The sequence below is a fragment of the Parambassis ranga genome, chromosome 7, assembly GCF_900634625.1.
Source record: "Parambassis ranga chromosome 7, fParRan2.1, whole genome shotgun sequence".
In the NCBI taxonomy this organism is placed as follows: Eukaryota; Metazoa; Chordata; class Actinopteri; family Ambassidae; genus Parambassis; species Parambassis ranga.
In genome coordinates, this window is record NC_041028.1 from 10,760,567 (window position 1) to 10,778,494 (window position 17,928).

At 43.4% G+C, this 17,928-nt stretch overlaps 1 protein-coding gene across 4 annotated transcripts in view; it reads left to right on the forward strand.

Moving 5' to 3' along the window:
- rerea (arginine-glutamic acid dipeptide (RE) repeats a) overlaps positions 1–17,928 on the forward strand; it is a 112,184-nt gene that overhangs the window by 32,435 nt on the left and 61,821 nt on the right. For all 4 annotated transcript variants that reach the window (XM_028408868.1, XM_028408866.1, XM_028408865.1 and 1 more), the window contains one exon: positions 15,018–15,528. In XM_028408868.1, coding sequence (XP_028264669.1) covers positions 15,162–15,528 — 367 coding nt within the window. In that variant the 5' untranslated portion in view covers positions 15,018–15,161. The remainder of the gene's footprint in view (positions 1–15,017; positions 15,529–17,928) is intronic.

Below are 17,928 nucleotides of genomic sequence, written 5' to 3' on the forward strand. Positions count from 1 at the left end.
GACTGGTTGTTGGAGTAGGAGCCTGCTCATGTCATAAATTGATTTGATTATTGAATTGTAATAATGGAAAGAAGTTGAGTGTTTTGTGAAAGATGAGTAGAAAACGTATATGTGTACGCTTGTTGCGAACTGTTGAAGGGCCACCAAATTAACTTGACCCCCCCTCTGAGGCTGTGAACTCTGGCCTAAGCACATGCAGCTCTCACTGTGGGGGAGGGAGGGGGGATCTGTGCCTGTTGTTGAAAAGAGCAAGGATTGGGGTTGGGGGGGGGGGGTGGGCTGACTGGTGGGATGTGTGTGTGTGTGTGTGTGTGTGTGTGTTTAGGAGGCGGCAGCTTAGGATTTGAACGCAGACTGCAGTTATGTGTCTGAAGAGCAGCTTATCTTGTGTTTTTGAGTTACTTTTGGGGGGGGGGTGTTTACTTCAACCACCGTAAATTGGTCATAGTTAGTGTTGATGTCAGGAGTTAAATCTAAAGGGTGTATGGCCACGTACAGCCCTCCAGAAAGATTCAAATCAAGGAAGTAGTTTTTGCCTTAAATCTGTCACATAACAACAATCCCTTCCTGAAATCACTGCTGCATTTTTCACAGACTCAGATGTTGCATTGCTAATTTGTGAGGAACTAATCTCCACCATGCCCGGCTTCCTGTCTGTAGCTTTTTTTTCCCCTCTCCCGTTGCTTAGCTGAGAAGTGACCTCTAGCTTAATGATTCAGATGTGATTAATCCACTTGAGTGGGACCCTGCATCGACTAATGTATGGCACAGACGCTGCAGACAATGGAAGATTGCTGGGATGTACTGTACTTCACCCAAGCAGTGTTTAAACGTTAAAAGGCTCAAACTTGTTTTTAAGAGTCACATGGATGCATTGTTATGCAAGTCACAAGGTGCAATTATAGTTAAAAATTTAACACTGTTTTTCACTGTAAATCAACTTCCAGCCTGTCTTCCAATCTTTGATTTGATTACTGATTTTAATGCTTTGACTCGTCTTCAGTTTAGATTGTGTAGAAGTTACAGATGACATTCCAGCCGCTTGATGGTCACAAATGTGGGGCTTCAACTGCTCAGTGTTCTAAACATGATATTGAGGCTTTTTTTTAACTGCCACCATGTAACTCTTGTTTTTGATGGTCACTGAATTAGTTGAGTTCTTAACCAGCAGTGAGACAGACATCATTACATTCAGCTAGCTTCATGCGGTTAACATGCAGTCACAGTCTCAGCCTACACCATCATGTGGGAAAACTTGCATAGCTTGTCTTTCTGAGTGCATTTTTAAAATGGCATCCTCTTCACTTAACCAGAGGTTAGGGTATCCATTTAGTTTCACTAGTTGTGGACAGAATGTAGAGGAAGTGGTCAGCCATTTTAATAAGGGTTGTATACCAGAGTCTAAGCTGTTCTTTAGTGCAAGTTTGCATTTTGCGAGCATTTCACAATAAGGCTGTTATCATGCTGAGAATAGAACAGCCCAAATCTTAATTATGTACACTCTGCCATTCTGCTGTCAGTATCACTTCTATCACCACTATTTGTGGTGTCTTATATCGGCGTTTGTGGGAAATTACATCTGATGTGCGATTTGATCAGGGTCTGAGTCCACAGTCTGTGTTGTTGATTCATGTAAACCAGGGGAAGCATAGTGGCGGCATGAGTCACCCCCACCCCTCCACAAACACAAGTCTCGCTGCTGACAAGGTACAGAGGCCTGGTAAACATTCAGCTCACATACAGGCGCGTGTATGAGTGTCACCTCTGAGGAATCTGAGGGGTGATATCCGGATCAAAGAGGCTGTTTCTGACCATACAGAGAAAGAGATGCTTCATAGAGTGAGGCTGTAACAGGCTGTGTAGCTGCTCAGAGGCAGCTGAATGTTTGACAGGGCATTGGAAAAATGTTATTTAATCTGCTCGCATGATGGCCCTCAGTGGGATTGCACCACGCTGCGTCCCTGCCCCCCTTTTTCCTCCCTGTGTCAGGATGATGGCAGTTGCTGGCTGGTATAAAACACTTTGAGGTTGTCTGTGTGTTATTTTTTAACATTATGATGTAATGCATAAAGAATTAAAGAAAGGCAAGTTGTAGTTGATGCAGTGTTGGCGGGCCTTTCATTTTCTCTCTAATGAGAAAGTCTGCTGGGGTCTTGATATTTTTTCCATTTGGGTAATAGTCTGAATGACTCAATCGTATTCCATTGTAATTACAAAGAAACAATCCAGTTGTTATTATAATGTGTTGCATGAATGAAAACAGATGTGATGTTTGAGTCATTAAAGAACACACTGCTGTAAAATTCTGATGACGTTTATATATATATATCTACTGTAGATCTACAATCTAATCAAAAATAAAAATCAGAGCATTGATTGGACTCTGTATTACAGAGAAAAACACAACAATGCAGACCTATAAGACCTGCCTTGTTGTCAAGCTGGGTTTGAAATCAATTAGAAGCACCCCTACCATTCCTGGTAATGTTTCCATCCCCCTACACAGATGTAGTGTTTTAAGGGGTTGTGATGGTTTTCATTTCTAAATGGAAAGAGCTCACTTACCACCTCATGACCTATTGCCCTTGCAGGTTGTAGTGTACCAGTGGGCCATTTAGAATACATTAGCCACCATAGTCTGACATGGTACAGTTCGGTGGGTAACTATTGATATAGAGAGGTGCTTTGATTGTTCATAGGAAGTACCACCTAATTTGTTGTGTGCATAGATGAAGGGCCAGTATCTTTAATTAATTTAAACCTCAGGAGCCAACGATGAGTAAGAAATTGGGATAATTGAAAATAGGCCTTGTCAACCCCACCCCCACCCACACACACTTATTATGTCTGTACATCCTTAAAGTAGCTGAGCCTATCGGAGGGCACTTTTCACACATGTTAAGTGGGGTGGGGGGGGGGGGGACATCTGGCCTCGTTAATTCAGTGCATGGTCATAAAGTGGAATGGCGGTCCCCACAGGGCTGCCCGCTCTGAACACTGTCAGATGGAGCCTGTGTGTCCTCTCTGCCTCCTTGTCCTCCCTGTTGACTGTCCTCTGACAGCTCTGACACATCAACAAGAACATCATTGCTTGCAGTTTCAGTATAAGGCTTAAACTATGCATGGGACGGTTCAGGAAAAATCTGAACCGGTCGATTCACGTGTCTCGGTTCGGGCGTGTGTTTTGTTCGGTTTAGCATCAAGTAATGTGGGAGGCATTTTCCCCACTGGCACGGAGAGTCTTTTTTTGTCAAAAGCGACTAGCAACAAATCTAGCGTAGCTTCAGTCCCATAGCTTACAGACCAGGATGTAAATACCATATTTCAATGGCAAAATTAAAAACAAAACCAACCACTTGCATCAGTAGCCTTAGTTTAGTGTAGTCAATGGAGTTAAGCCTAACTAGCATGTAATGAGCAACGACACAAACTCTATGGACTGATGGGAGTGTGCTCACCTGTATGTGCATACACGATCTTGTGAACCGTTCCACCCCTAGTTTAAACACTGCTGATGTCTGTGGGAGATGAGATGACACTGCATAATTCTTCACATTCTAGAAAATTAAATTATTAAATGGCTGTTGTGTGCAGTTTTGTTGACCAATCTACATAAAAATACAGATAAATGTGCACAGGATTTATTGCTATTTTTATTCAGATCAGATGTTTGACATCTGCAGCCTGTATCTGTGAGTGTACAGAGATGAGCAGGATGTACCGGTACTCATTTATCCACCTTACTACCCTGCTTCTTCAGGAACTGTAGCTGATAATCAAGTGACAGCAACAGGGAAGCAGTCATGCTGTGCATTCAGATCCTATTTTGGCAAGTAAACATTTAATGTGTTTAAATGTACCACGGCTTTATTTATGCATAGAATCTGTTGTTAAGTCTGAATTATACATTAGCCAATGAATAATGCATCAGTGCCATTCCTTAATGATTACTTGCCAGGCAGCGAATGGTAATATTTGCTGATAAATGTACCCATTGATCTCATTTGTGTTTAACCAGGCTTGTAGAGACGGTGTTGACTCCATTTTGTGTTAAGGGTTTTTTTAAGGACGTAATCAAAAACAAGGCAATTGTCTTTTAAAAAATGACTAGTGAGCCCAAAGGAATTAGCACAAAAAGGATACGTTGAATATTCTGAGCATATATAATACTAGGAGTCAGTTCTTCTGGATCTCAGTTTTTCTCATTTTTCTAACATCTGAGTAAGGATGGTGTGTTTACATACTGGTCTCTTCATTGGGTGCTCTTAGGATGAGTTGTTTATCCTTAAACCTCTACAGATCAATGTCCAATTACATTTTTGTCTTTGTTGGCTTGTAGCCATTACAGAGCAGAGAAATCTTGTTCAAAGCATGAGTCTAGACAGTCTGTGTTGAGATGGTGATTTAGCCCATATATGGTAAAGGTTGTCTTTTGATACAATGTCTTTATTGGCACTGGTCTTAACAGCCGCACCGAGCCAGATTATTGGCACATTATCCTCATAATGCTGTGAGTCTAGCATTGCCTAAGCCTCCAAGCCAAGGCTGTTACTCTGCAGATATATTGCTTGTCCACACAATGAGAAAATATTGACTTGTTGTCACTCACTCATTTGATTAGTTGTGCGGGTGATTCTGCTTTTCATTTGTCACCCTGGCAACGCAAATGGGGAAAACACAGCAACAGCCTTTCTCTCCTGTAATGGAGCACTGGAGCATTGCAGACCATCACATCTGGAAAAACTCTCTCTAAGCAGGAATGAATGTCTTTATCACTCATAGTGTATCATTGGCACTTGTCAGCTCAGCTAGTATCCACAAAAAGCCAACATTTGACAGCCTTTCTCACTGAAGAATGTGCAGCTGTGTGGGAGTGATGTACTCCAACAATTCCACTTTGATTTTGCAGCTCAGTGGAAGGAGATTTATCTGTGTATTTACAGTGCTGGCGAGTTATTTCATTTTCTTTTGTCTGTAAGAGGAGCTGCTTACAGCAGCCGACTGTTGTGTGTAAGCCAGGTCATGACAAGAGCACCTTGCATTTAATCCAACTAGATTCATCAGTGGCCTTGTTCTTCCAAAAAATAATGAGGTAGACGGTACGGACTGCCCCAGGCTGCATGTAGGAAGATGATCTCTCTGAACCGACAAATCATTCCAGGCTTTTTATGCTAAAAAGACAGGCTAATGACTATTCTTGATGTGTGTCAGTGCTTTAAGTTAACTAGCGTTAATTCACAGAAAGATCTAATGGGCTTTATTGTCAAGCTGAGTCGAGGCAGTTGGTGTGAGGCTTGAGCTTAGGGGGGTGGGGGTGTAATTGTTTTTTCTGGCAGTGATTCTCTCTGGAAGGGATGACTGCACAATCCAGATATGTAAACAAGAAGAAACTGAAAGGCAATATGCTGATACCCTGTCCGTTTTCTCTTGATCTGCCTCGTTCCTAAAATAAAAATTCGCAGTAAACCTTTCACAAACCTGCATCTACTGAACTGTTTTAAACATGTAAATTATATGTTGAAAATTTAGATCTTGAGAAAATCATTAACTGACGACACTATAAAACAGAGAGGGTAAGTTAAAGACAACAGATGCTCAAAGAGCTTGATTTTGTTTACTGAAGCATGACACTATTAGTGCAGCCGAGTCTCCTTGTGTTCATGGTAGACAATGATACCAGTGTCCTGCCAGTCATCTGTTTTCCAAATGTGCATTTTTTTTGTACTGTCACGTCTTGTACCTTTTTTTATGTGCAAAAATCAATTGACTTGTTTGCACACAAGAGACAGCTTGTAATGTGTGTATCTCTAACAGAGTAGAGCTCTACTTATCGTCTTTCATATATGACAAAACTTGTCAGCCCTGCTCAGGTATAAAATGTACAGGCTGCTATGAGAAAGTCTGATGAATAACGTAAGACCCACCAGGAAGGAGTCCAGTTTGCAAACTCCCAGTTAACGTTTCAGTCGGTGCTGGGGCAAGACTGGACATCTGTCTCTTAGTGATCTATAACACCCACAATCTCTCCCACAGACTGTCGGCTTTGGCACTCGAGCAGTACACCGGTTGCTGTAGTACACCCAGCCACCCACAGCAGTGGCTTATCTCACAAGCATAACAAACAGCAGGCTAACAAAGAGGATAGAAAGCAATAGGACACACAGCAACAGAGGACCTTAAGAGCCCCATGCCATCATAACTCCACTTGAAAATAGAAGCCTTTGTTCTGAGATTGTTGGAGAGGACATCATAGCAAGGTAGCAGCACATCTTTTCATCCTCAAACACACTCGCTCCCACTCACTCAGTCTGCTGTCGGTGAAGGAGATCCTCTGCCTGATAGGGCTTCAGAGAAAGGTATTCCTCTGGGACTGTTGTTAAGGGGTTTTTACAGTTTTGCCATGCACTGATTAAAGGAACACTTGTAGATAATCCTTTTAAAAATAGGTCTTTGTTGTGGCAGAGGTGGAGTGAGCTTTTTTCGTGAGGGGCAGAAAAGGCTCTGGATTTGGATTTTTAAATGGTTATCACCTACCTCGGTATCTGCCACTCTGCTAAGATAAATATTTAATGACAGGATGGCTGAAATAGAGCTGTTACAGACTGCTGGTGAGAAATTGAGCTTCTATTTAGAGCCCATACTGTTCCATAAAGTCATGGCATTGGTAGACAGCCCAAGGTTATTAGTGTGGTATGAGAATAGTGTGTGTGTGTTTGTGGTGTGTCTGTGGGTTGCTGAAGAGTTCTCACTCCTTTCTTGCTGCAGTGATATGAAGGAGAGAAATGCACTCAGTCTGTTATTGAGCATTCACTCATGAATCCTTGATGGCTTACGGGTGTGTGCATGTATGTGAGAAACAGCGCTGTTGAAGCCGCACCTCTACAGTTAATGCACAATAGCAATCCTGCTCAGGCGTGCTAGTCACCCTACCTATTACCAAAAGAGAAACAGCTGGATATTTTTTGCCCTTTAGTACCTTAGCTTTGCTCGTTCCACATGATCTCTGCCCTCTGGGTACTTGTTCGATGTCATTCTTGTCATGCAAAATTGATTGCAAAGATTTGCACCAGTTCTTGCTGCAATAAAGTTATCACTGTGTTAAGGCAGATTTTTTTTTAACTTTCATTCTCCTAACCTGAGTCTTTCATTGAGTTTAACCTCAACATTGACATCATCAACAGCTTTTTAGATTTGTGGATAGATGTATGTTGTGAAACTTGTACTAAGACTTAAAGACTTGAATATCACTGCATAGCTCATTTAAACACTGACCTAGACTGCTTGATTCATCCTGTTTACTCATTACATGATAGCTGCGGTGAAGGCAATTACTTTCAGCTTTCAAGTACCTTGCTTTTTGGTCACACTACGGCTCTTATTCATTTCACCAGCGCTCCCAAGGCCCTGAGGCTTCCAATCAGTCCAGTGAGTGGCGTGCACTAACATCTTACCCCTCTCTGTGTAGGAAATAGGTGGGTAAACACAGCATAGTCCTTGAAGCACTTCCCATCGCTGCTATTGGATTACCAGCTGCCTTTCCAGGCCTCATCTGCACAGATGAGCGCCAAGATCAATGGAGCTCTTAGTGCAAAGCTAATTCGATCAGCACTGGCTTTGCTACTGCTGATCAGAGATTATTTTTTTTACGTTAAACAAAAATGTAATCTAGTCAAGCCCATGTCTGATAGCTCAGTATTTTCAGCTGCTCCATCTCCCATAGACATCAATTAGGAGGCATTTCATATTCATTATTGGATTGTTGGGTTGGCCTGCTAAGAAGATGTGTAGAGATGGAAGTGGCCAACTACTGATCTGACCAGTTTTGCTGAGTGTAGCAGGAACACTGCCTTTTCTCCAGCAGTGCAACCGGCATCATAAATAAGCTAGGAGCATGTTTTTAGAGCGATGAGGTGTCTCCTGCCTTGATGGTGAGCAGAGAGAAAGGGCTGAAGGGCATATTGACCCTCTTGTTCTGGAAAGCGAAAAACAGACTCTTCATTGCCCCTTGTTCCTCATTAATTATTGTTTGATGCTAATAAAGAAGGGAGGGGGACATGTTATGAAACATAATTATTCATTGCAGCATTTCCCCCTCAACAAGCAGCCCCCTCCCTTTCCTGTGTGCTTAGTGAGGAAGCTGCCAGGGCTGTCAATTGAGTACCAGCAGGCAAAGATGTCCCCTCAGCCTTTTACGGAAGGGACAGGAGGGAGCAGGGTGAAGGACGCCATTTGCCCGAGTGATATATGAGGAGAGACAGCAATATATGTAAGGAGCTGCTGAAAGAAAGATAGAAGGTCAAGGCACATTACACTCCAACCATTTATTGGCTGAGCACATAGTCTGACCTGGACGGCAAATACAGTTGCTCAGCAGCAGCAGCAATTTCTGTTTATGTGTCTACGCTGTGTTTGTCAATGGCCTACACATTTTAGATTGACACGTGTGTATACAGATAGATGAATGCAGCACTGTAGTGAATATGCTCTCTCAGTGGCTTTTTATAAGCTTGCAGATGCAGTGGGAAGCTATTTTAATAAGAGTGTAGCTCCACAAACCTGCCCTGCTGAATTTTCACTAAGCAACTGTAATGGCAGATGCATTAAGACTGATTCTCTATGCATGAAGGCAGCATATGGTGTGCTTAAACACAATGCAAGCATGGAATTAGTTAGCAATTGTGTTTCATAACGTTGTGGTAATTTAGTGCAGTATACTCACTCCTGCACTGTATATTATCCTCTTTGTGTGTTGAATATTCAGAAAGCAAACCATTCCCAAATTAAAAAAAAGTGTGATAGTGGCTCAGGCATGGCTAAATAGTATTTTCATTGTCCTTAATGGCCCTGCAATGAGAGTAGAAGTCAGTGAGACTGCCATGGTCTAAGCCTAACATTAACATTCCAAGAATATCTGAGGCTTATTCACAGCAACTCCGACACGCAGCCGGCTCTGTTCACCTTTGGTTTAAAAAAAGACAACAGGACTGCAGTCATGACTGAGTTATGTTGTGTGGGGCGGTATTTTTAATGTGCCATTGTTGTTGTGCTGTGGAGGATGCAATGTTTAATCCAATATATTGCAGTTGTTAGGTGTTGGGAAAGATGAAAAATATGCAGCCTGTGTTTGCTGGAGGCATAGCACACTATCAGTTGGGGATCAAGTCTCCATTTCACACATGAACAGGCAGAGTTAATCTGTGGATCACTACTGTACACTGTGTAATACCCAGTCTCTGTTCTCAAATGTTTCCAAAAGCCCATTGTTCTAGGCTCCTGTTGTTAGTATTTTTGGAAAATTGTTGCAATCTTTCTATAGCCAGTGTCAATATTTAGCTGAAGACCTAAGTAGGCTGTGCAGGACTAATTCTTTAAAATTAAAATTGTGTATTTGTAGGGTACCTGTGTGTGTGGCGGGGTGTGCTAAAATGCCACTGCTGTAAGAGACCTAGTCCTAACCACTACATGTTTTATGAGCTGTCCTCAGAGGATATGGGAGCTCTGAGCTCAGATCCTGCTTGTTCCAGCAGTGTTTTCATCACTCTTAGCCACTTCCCCCTCTTTTTGATGAGGGAGAAGAACTGCATCCAGAATCAGGCAATATTTACAACACAGCCTTGTCTGTGCCTGGCTGCACGGAGGCCTCACAGATTAATCATTCATATTATTCTCCTTTGCACTGCAGAGGGTGCCTTCCCCTTTGCTTAGGATCACTGGCCTGAACGACTGAGATGTGGATGACAAGGTTGAACGCTACACTGAATACCCCCTCTCCCTCCCCCCAGGAAAAAATATAGTCACCCCCCCCCCCCCCAATCTTTAACTGGAGAACATTTAATGACAGTATATATTTAATGTGCTTACACATTGACTTATGAGTTATAGCTGTGGTTGTAGGGATGCTGACATTAGCATCCAATGAAACACACAAAAGGAGATGCTCTGTTTAAAAAAAGTACACTGTTTTATTTATTCTGTAATGGCAATCAATCAAGATGGTTGGTGGGGTGGCAGTTGGTGGTTTGAGGAGAGGCATTTGGATAAATAGCCCTTTCTAATTAGAGGTAATATCATCCTGAGGTATCTAGAGGTAGAGGTGTTTTTTGGCTCGGATCATTATAAGACAATGGAAGGAGGGATTGTCCCCCCCCCCCACACCACCATCTGCTCGAGGATACAGAACAGAATTTGCCACCGCATAGCTAAATAATTTAAGCGGAAAAATTGTTTTGTGTACTGACCTAATGGCTTTGTTTCTGGGGAGCTGTTCTTGAAGACACCCTTCAGTGCCCCTGCTGGCCTGCACTGTCAGTCTGAATCCTCAGAGCTGTCTTATCTGTCACTCTAATCTATTTATGTTAGTTTTTCCTCAGTGTTGGCACGTCACTCTGTGTGGCATAGTGATTAGAGTAGCTAGAGGATGTAGGGCAGCCACATGAATACATTTCCCCTTCTCTCACACTCATTTAAACTACCAGTTGGAGTTGAACTGATGGATAGGATCGTTAGGCTGATAGGCAGATAGCAGGTGGAAGAGTCGGGATATTTGATTGCAGAATATCAGTGGAAGTGGTACATGATTGATTGCGCAAATATTAAATTCTCAAGAGTCCTTTTAGCAGTAGACAAAATCACTGTTGGGATTTTTTTTCGGTTCCAGTAAATCTTTTTAATGTATGGAGAAAATGTCATGTTATTCATTTCCTCCCTCTGTTGGGGTTCTGTTGTATTATAGAGATGAATGTTGAGGAAACATACATGGTACAAATAATTGCTCTTAGAAATCAGCCATCAGTGTGTCCCCAGTGTGTATTTGTACGTCTCCTGACCCCAGCTTTACCTTCAGGTAAATTTCCATTACAACAGCACAATTCACCAAAAAAATGAATTGTCAGTGCCTCATCGGAGATGAAATGTACTAGAAATCCTTTTGAATCACGCACTTTATTCACACTGTAAAAATATTCCTCGCAGATGTACAGGAAAACTCAATTAAGAGCCACATTCATGAGAGCACTGTCTGGCACCACATACCTCACATTCTCCTGCTTCTCTTATCAATGACACATTGGGAGAGGTCCTTTACTGGCCTGCTCACGATTACATTTCTCAAGAGTGCCTCGCGTTGAAGAAAGGGGAAGGGTGACAACGGACAACTCTGGCATTTCCCTCAGGAGCAGTGTCAAAACATGATGCCTGGTGAAGCAGTCAGAGCTGTTGAAATGGCCTTCAGCTCTGCTCCGGCCAGACAAACATGGCAGAATGAGAGGTACTGTGTCTTGAAGTAGCTGGTATTAAGCTGCAAAATGAAGCCCTGCTCACAGACTCTGGTAGATAATGGACATCTTGGGTTGTGAATCGGCCCCCCTCAGGGCCATTTGGAGCCCTCACGGAAAGCTCACAGCCCTCACGGAAAGCTCACAAACATATGACTAGAAGGGGATTTAGCCTTCTTTTAGAGATGGAGTAGAGGCTTAGACCCTGTGAAGCACACAGTATGATCCTTATGTCTGAGGCTGATAGTACCTGTGGATCATAGGACAGAAAATATGTTCGATTAGTTTTGCTGTTGTTAGGCAGGTTTAAATGTTGATGTTGGAAAGCCCCAAGCTATCTTTTTTTCAAACATGGCTTTTACCTACTAAACTAACCCCGGATGCCAGCTAAAAATAGAGCCTTTGTGAGCACAGCTTAAGCAGAGGGGAAAAAAGATGTGGTTACTCATCAGTGAATTGAAAAACAAGTGGAGCAGACAAGTGTCTTTGCCCTGCCAATGTGAACTAAAACAGAGAGGGCCTCAGAGAATAAAGCAAGCCATGATTGCACCAGGTAAGACAAAGCAGGCAGGGTGCAGAGACCACAGAGAATCCCTTATGAAGTGGCCTACCCCTTGCCTCCAGCTGAGCCTTTCATTGTGCTGTTGTTTCTAGGGGGCTTGGATGGCAGCTTAGATTAGATCGCACTGAGTAATGGATTGGAGCTGACGAAAACCTGCTGCAGCTCAACATCACCACAGCTAGGATCCATGCACTGCTGAGGATCTGACTGGTTTATTCGTATCAATTTGAGCTGCCCCCATTGTTAATAACCCTGTGTATATTCATGCTAACATTGTTCTCCTCTAATCTGTATTCATGCGAGTATTTCATTCAATCCCTTTGCAAAGCCAGCCCTAAATCCTTGCCAATCACATTTTGCTACTTCATAATTCTCCAATTGAATATGCCATGAATGACTTTACCGTCTCTCTCCTAAAACTGAGTGGATCGCTGGGTTAGTCATATTGTTGTTAAATTCTCTTTGCATTCAAATGTTGAAATTTTAATTTCCTCTGCTATTTGTTTTGCAGAATGTCATATGAAAAATGTGCATCTGCTGCAAATTTATAATCCAAGATAATCAATTACTAAAATTTGGCAGGATAAAACAGAAGCCGCACAGCTTTATCACGCTCTATAGGTACTCAAGCGAAGCATGATAATTTGGATGTTTATACTTAGACAGGTTTTGATTAAAACTACAGAGATAAGCATGGATTTGGGTAAATATGGGAGTGATTGGAATGAATAAAACATCGCTGTTTTAAAAAGGCTGATCAGGAGGCTGAGAGCGGCGAAAAAAACGCTGTGTTTAGTAACAGAAACCTGCTGTGTGGCCATTGTGGGGGATGATGTGTTAATCGAGCCACAAACTGTGTGGTTTTTCAGGCCAGAGGTCTCATTTAAACAGGCACGGAAAAGAGAAATGTATTTGAGCGGGGCCCCGCTGGCTGCTAGCCCTTGACTCCATTGCAGAAATGTAAATTGTGGATTAGGTGCCGTTAGCTGGGACCCCCCTAAACCCCTCTACAGCCACTGCCCCCTCCTTCTGTTTTCCATTAAGACAGCTGGTATCTTTCAAAGGGTCCTGGCCCAGTGATTGATGTGTAATAGCTCCAAGCCTCACCTGCCCCCTCACAGCGTTATTCATCGGCCAGGCAGCCAGCACTGCTTTCTACTAAGCACTTTGTTTCCTGGGTAGTGGGTGGAGAGCCATCTCCCTCGCGTTCTCTTTCTGTCTCACTTTCTCATTCTCTTCCCTCTCAACCATCAATACATTATGACTTGATATTGCCATAGTGTTACTACTTCAGACTGAACCACTGTATTTTATTTTTAATGTCAGCAAGGTAATTGGAGATCCAGCATTTGAAATAAGGCAGTTGCATAAAGTGTATCCAGATGCAAACTAATAGCACCTAGATTGTAACGATGCTTACAGAGGCTTATAACTGCCCCCACAATCAAAGGAGAATGGGTTAGCCCTCCATTTGCAACAGTTTAAAGTCCTTGTTGGTTTCACTGGCTTATGTTACTGATTAGAGTAGAGACGAGGTGCTTAGCTTATACACAGATTCTGGCAGCCCCCCGCGCTATCAAATGGTACCTTCATAAATATTTTCATGTACCTCGCACCTCCAAGATGTGCTGGACAGAGGAGGGAGGGTGGGGTCACACTGTGTATTTTGGCACATTATTTTAGGTATGTATTGATGTGTGTGTGTGTGTCCTAGCGCGTGCCTGGTAAAACTCTTCTGAGCCCTTGTGTCTTGTGTGTGCACTAATGTGTTCTTGTGTGTATATGCTGGCAGCCCAGTGGTCGCCGTGGTAACTCATCATTAGGTGATTAATGGGGCTGTGACGAGGCTGCAGTTTAATCAGGCCCGGTGTTTGTGTTGAAGCCGACGACAAGAGCAGCTGCCCTGTCAGTTGGTGTCTGCTCACGAGATGACAGCACCCGCTGCTGAGGAGTGCCGTTGTCAAACACGCCTCATTGTGTGTGTGTGTATGTGTGTGTGTGTGTGTGTGTGTGTCAGAAGCCTTTAACCACCTTTCACCATTCTTTTTAGCTCTCAATAAAACGTTCACTTGCAGATATGCTGTATAATTTTCACTCTAGGTGGTTTTGCTTTACCTGGCTCAATCTCTATTCCTCACTCATTTTTTGCTCTCCCTCTTCCCCCCTGCTATCACAACCATGGTAACGCGGGTGCTGATTGCTTGGTCTTATCCCTCTGGGGGCTGTAATAACTATTTCTAGTTAATTTGTTGCGGTGGGGGTGGAGGGCCAAACACTGGCAGTAAATGAGTAGCCTTCTTTGTAGGCTGTGTGTGTAGGGGCAGTGTAGTGCAGACTGCATGCCGGTCCAGCTTTGCCACTTCACTGTTTATGGAGGATTTCATTATGGCATGAGAAAGCAGTAGCTGGGCAAAGATAGCTTAAAGTGGCGATGGACTAGGCATGGTAAATGACTGACTCTGCCTGCTTCCTGTCCCTTTCCTTACCCACTGGATTGCTATATTCTTCCCTCCAGAACTGTCACTTCACATTAACACAGTGGTTACTGTCAGCCAGGGCAGAGGGCCGGGGTGGGATGCAGTCCAGTAAGCCGGAGTACACACACACACTCACATACGAGCAAAATTGAGTCTGGTGTCATCACAAACGGTCTGCAGAAAGCTGGCCTGTTAACTCTGTCATTGAGCTTCATGCCACATCTATTCTGTGGTCTTACAAACGGCACACCCATGACACTTTATCTCCAAGGTGTTCTATTGGCTGCAAACCTCTTCTTCAGTACAGCACTGCCTTATTCATGTTACATTTTCCCTTTTGCGTAGTGTACTAACAACCCTGGTATGCCTTCTTTCTTCTTTTAATCTATAATAACTCTCTTTCTGCACCTCTCTGGAACAGTAGAAATATGTTTGAGCAGGAAGCTAGAAGTTCTTGTTCTTTGATAAAGCAGCTCAGGGCTCTCCAGAGTATACATGGCTGTGGAGGGGAGTGCCAACAATTACTGTGGTGTTGAGAAGAGTCAGCACAGCTGCCTCACCTCCAGGAACTAATCTTGTATTTCTCGCCCACAAAAGACCTCCTCAACAAAACAAACCCTTCTACTTAGAAAATGTAAATCCTGTGTTGTGAATATAGTGGTTATTTACAGTTTCATGCTAATTATCTTCTTCTTTCACCCACAGCTTTTCTGAAACACTGGGGTTGTTGGTGTGGCCGAATTTTCCCTGGATTTGACTGGTAAATTCAGAAGACTGAAGCCCAGGCTCACAGTCTACCTTTCACGGAGGCCCAGCCGTGAGAGGACTGAGGAAGGCACGTGGCGGATCATGACGGCCGACAAAGAGAAAGAAAGGGAGAAAGAGCGGGACAGGGACAGAGACAGGGACCGGGATAAAAGAGAAGCCGGTAAGTCTCGCAGGCAGGATGGGGACCGGGGCGACCGTGAAAGTGAGAGCTCCAGGCCCAGGCGCAGCTGCACGCTTGAGGGCGGAGCCAAGAACTATGCAGAGAGCGAGCACAGCGAGGATGAGGACAACGACAATGGCAGTACTGGCGGAGGCAGTGGCACAGCCGAGGAGGCTGGCAAGAAGGGCAAAAAGAAGATGCCCAAGAAGAAGTCACGCTATGAGCGCACAGAGAATGGAGAAATCACATCCTTCATTACAGAAGACGATGTTGTTTACAGGCCTGGAGGTGAGTTGTAATCACAATGCTGTGACTTCCCACTGTATTGATCATAAACCACCTTTGTAAAATCACATATATCCACTTAGGTATCTTATTTAATGCTTATTTTAAGGAACAAAAACTTAAATAGAAGAATTAATGAATTCATCTCAGTAGACTCCTGATATCATATTCTCCACAAAGCAGCTCTCCGACAGCACTCTCCCTTAGGCTAGAGGCTGATGCATCATACAATCAATTCCAAGTTGACCTACACTGAGCTTTGTCTTGAGTTTAGTCAATAAAGCAAAGAGGTGCTTCACTCGATGATGTGATAGTGACGACAGCCTTGATAATGATTTCATCTCAACAACATCTGACTCAAAAGGTAGTCCAGCTTCCTGGAGAGATTTTATGAGCTGCAGTGCAATGTCTTGATTATGTCAGATAAATGAAGACAGAAAGAGAAACAATCTTTTCCACAGCTGTATACATGGCCTCTCTCTCACCCACTGTTTATAAATTGGTTGTATTAGATGCAGGAATGTCGGCACTCACTATCGAAAGGAAGCCAGGTTGGCTGCTTGTGTGTGTGTGTGTGTATCTGCTCTCTCCTCTACTCCATAGTGCTATGCAACTAAATCATTGCAGTCGCGCCTTTCATTTATCTAGGGCCCAGCAAAAGGTCAAGTAGTGGGAAGGAGGTGGCCCGCATGACTTGGGTGTTTAATGGGAAGACATAGGAAATTACAGTTGGTGTGTTATGTTATTTCCTTCAACTACAGAAACCCACATGCGTCCACACTTTTTTTTAAATACCCTACTAACTATATGATGTAAGTAACTGGACTAGCTGCTTGAATAAATTATTATTAATTATTAAATTAAAGCGCTTTCATCAGTAGCGGTCCAAAGGCAAACAGTCACTGATCCTAATCCCTCTCATTGCTGCTTCAGTCTTTGCTTGGCATTTCATGTTTAATAAAGAGAGCAATGGTCCTCAATGTCATAGTCAACCATGCAAGGGGGTGTGGAGGGTGGAAAAAGGTCAGTAATTTGCATTAATGAAACCTTAAAAAGATTTATAAACAAAGTCCACTGTCTCAGTATAATAGCCTGGCTAAATATATTTCTGCGGCCCAGCTTGTCGAGTGAATGCAGACCATTTATGTTTTCTGTACTCTTTCAATTAGTCGGATAGGTGTAGAGTGGCTTGAATATCACAACCTTCTTTTACCTCTAAGACTGGAGCTGTTAGATTATTTCTTGATTTGGAATTAGCCATTACTGCGTAGTGACACCCCCAGCACTGGTACACTTGTTTATAGTTCACCTCCAATTGTCATCATCCTCCACCTCAGTAACTGACTTACTGCTGTCTCCTCTGCTTATTGTTCAAGTGATAAGCTGTGTGTGTTGGTGTGTGCTTGTTTTCCTCCTCCTGCTTGGTCATTGGTAGCAGCCTTCTTGCAATCAGATTTGATGTGTGCAGCTTAAGCAGGCACAAAGCCTGCAATGGATTATGCTTTACTAAATGTTAAATCCCTTTATGGCCGTCTAGTGACACACAATATGTAAAACTGACCACCCTCAGAGAGGGATTTGTGCCACCCCAGACATGGGGAGGGGAAAGCTGTGATCGAGAGCAGCTCAGAAACCAAATGAAATTGTGGACCAAAATGCTGTTTTGATTGCTTTGTCACAGGGAGATTTAGAAACGTGCTGGTTCATGTCGTCACATCGGAAATAACACGTACCATTTATAGTATTGAAATCACCTCCACACTCCCAGTCTCCAGCCACCCTTCAATCTCTCTGCTTAGCCTTTCTATCCCTTGAAGATGGGTTCAGGCGGCTTAAACACGCATCGATTGGAAGGGGTAGTGCAGTCGGCCAGTAGGTGGGCCTGCAGCTAACTCTAGCTTTGCTGCTGTTAAAAAGGGATAGAGGAATATGTTTTTGGTGGTGGCCAGGGAACTGTCTCCTGGGCCATTTGTATGGTCGGCTGCTGGGGTGCCCAATGCAGTACAGGCAGACATGCCAAATCGATCTGTGCCCTGTGGCTTAGCGCTCACCACTTCCTCAGGCCCAGCCAGACACCCTCAGAGCCTGTTCTCTACGCTCATCCACCCCCCACCCTTCATTATAGATCCTCCCTCTGGAGATTATATACACTGCCATGGGGGATCAATAGGAGACACCCTAGAACCATTGAGAAACACAAAAATCTAACACACATATACATTGTAAGCTGATAACCAGCAAAGTACACACACTAACACATATACATGGCATGCTATTAACAGTCATAGACATACTCCCTATCTCTGACAAGCACACCACAATCCACACAAGCTCAGTCAAATACACACACAGGAGCATCCACAGTGCTCATCCCTTCTCTCCACTGCAGCAGGAAACTGCTTG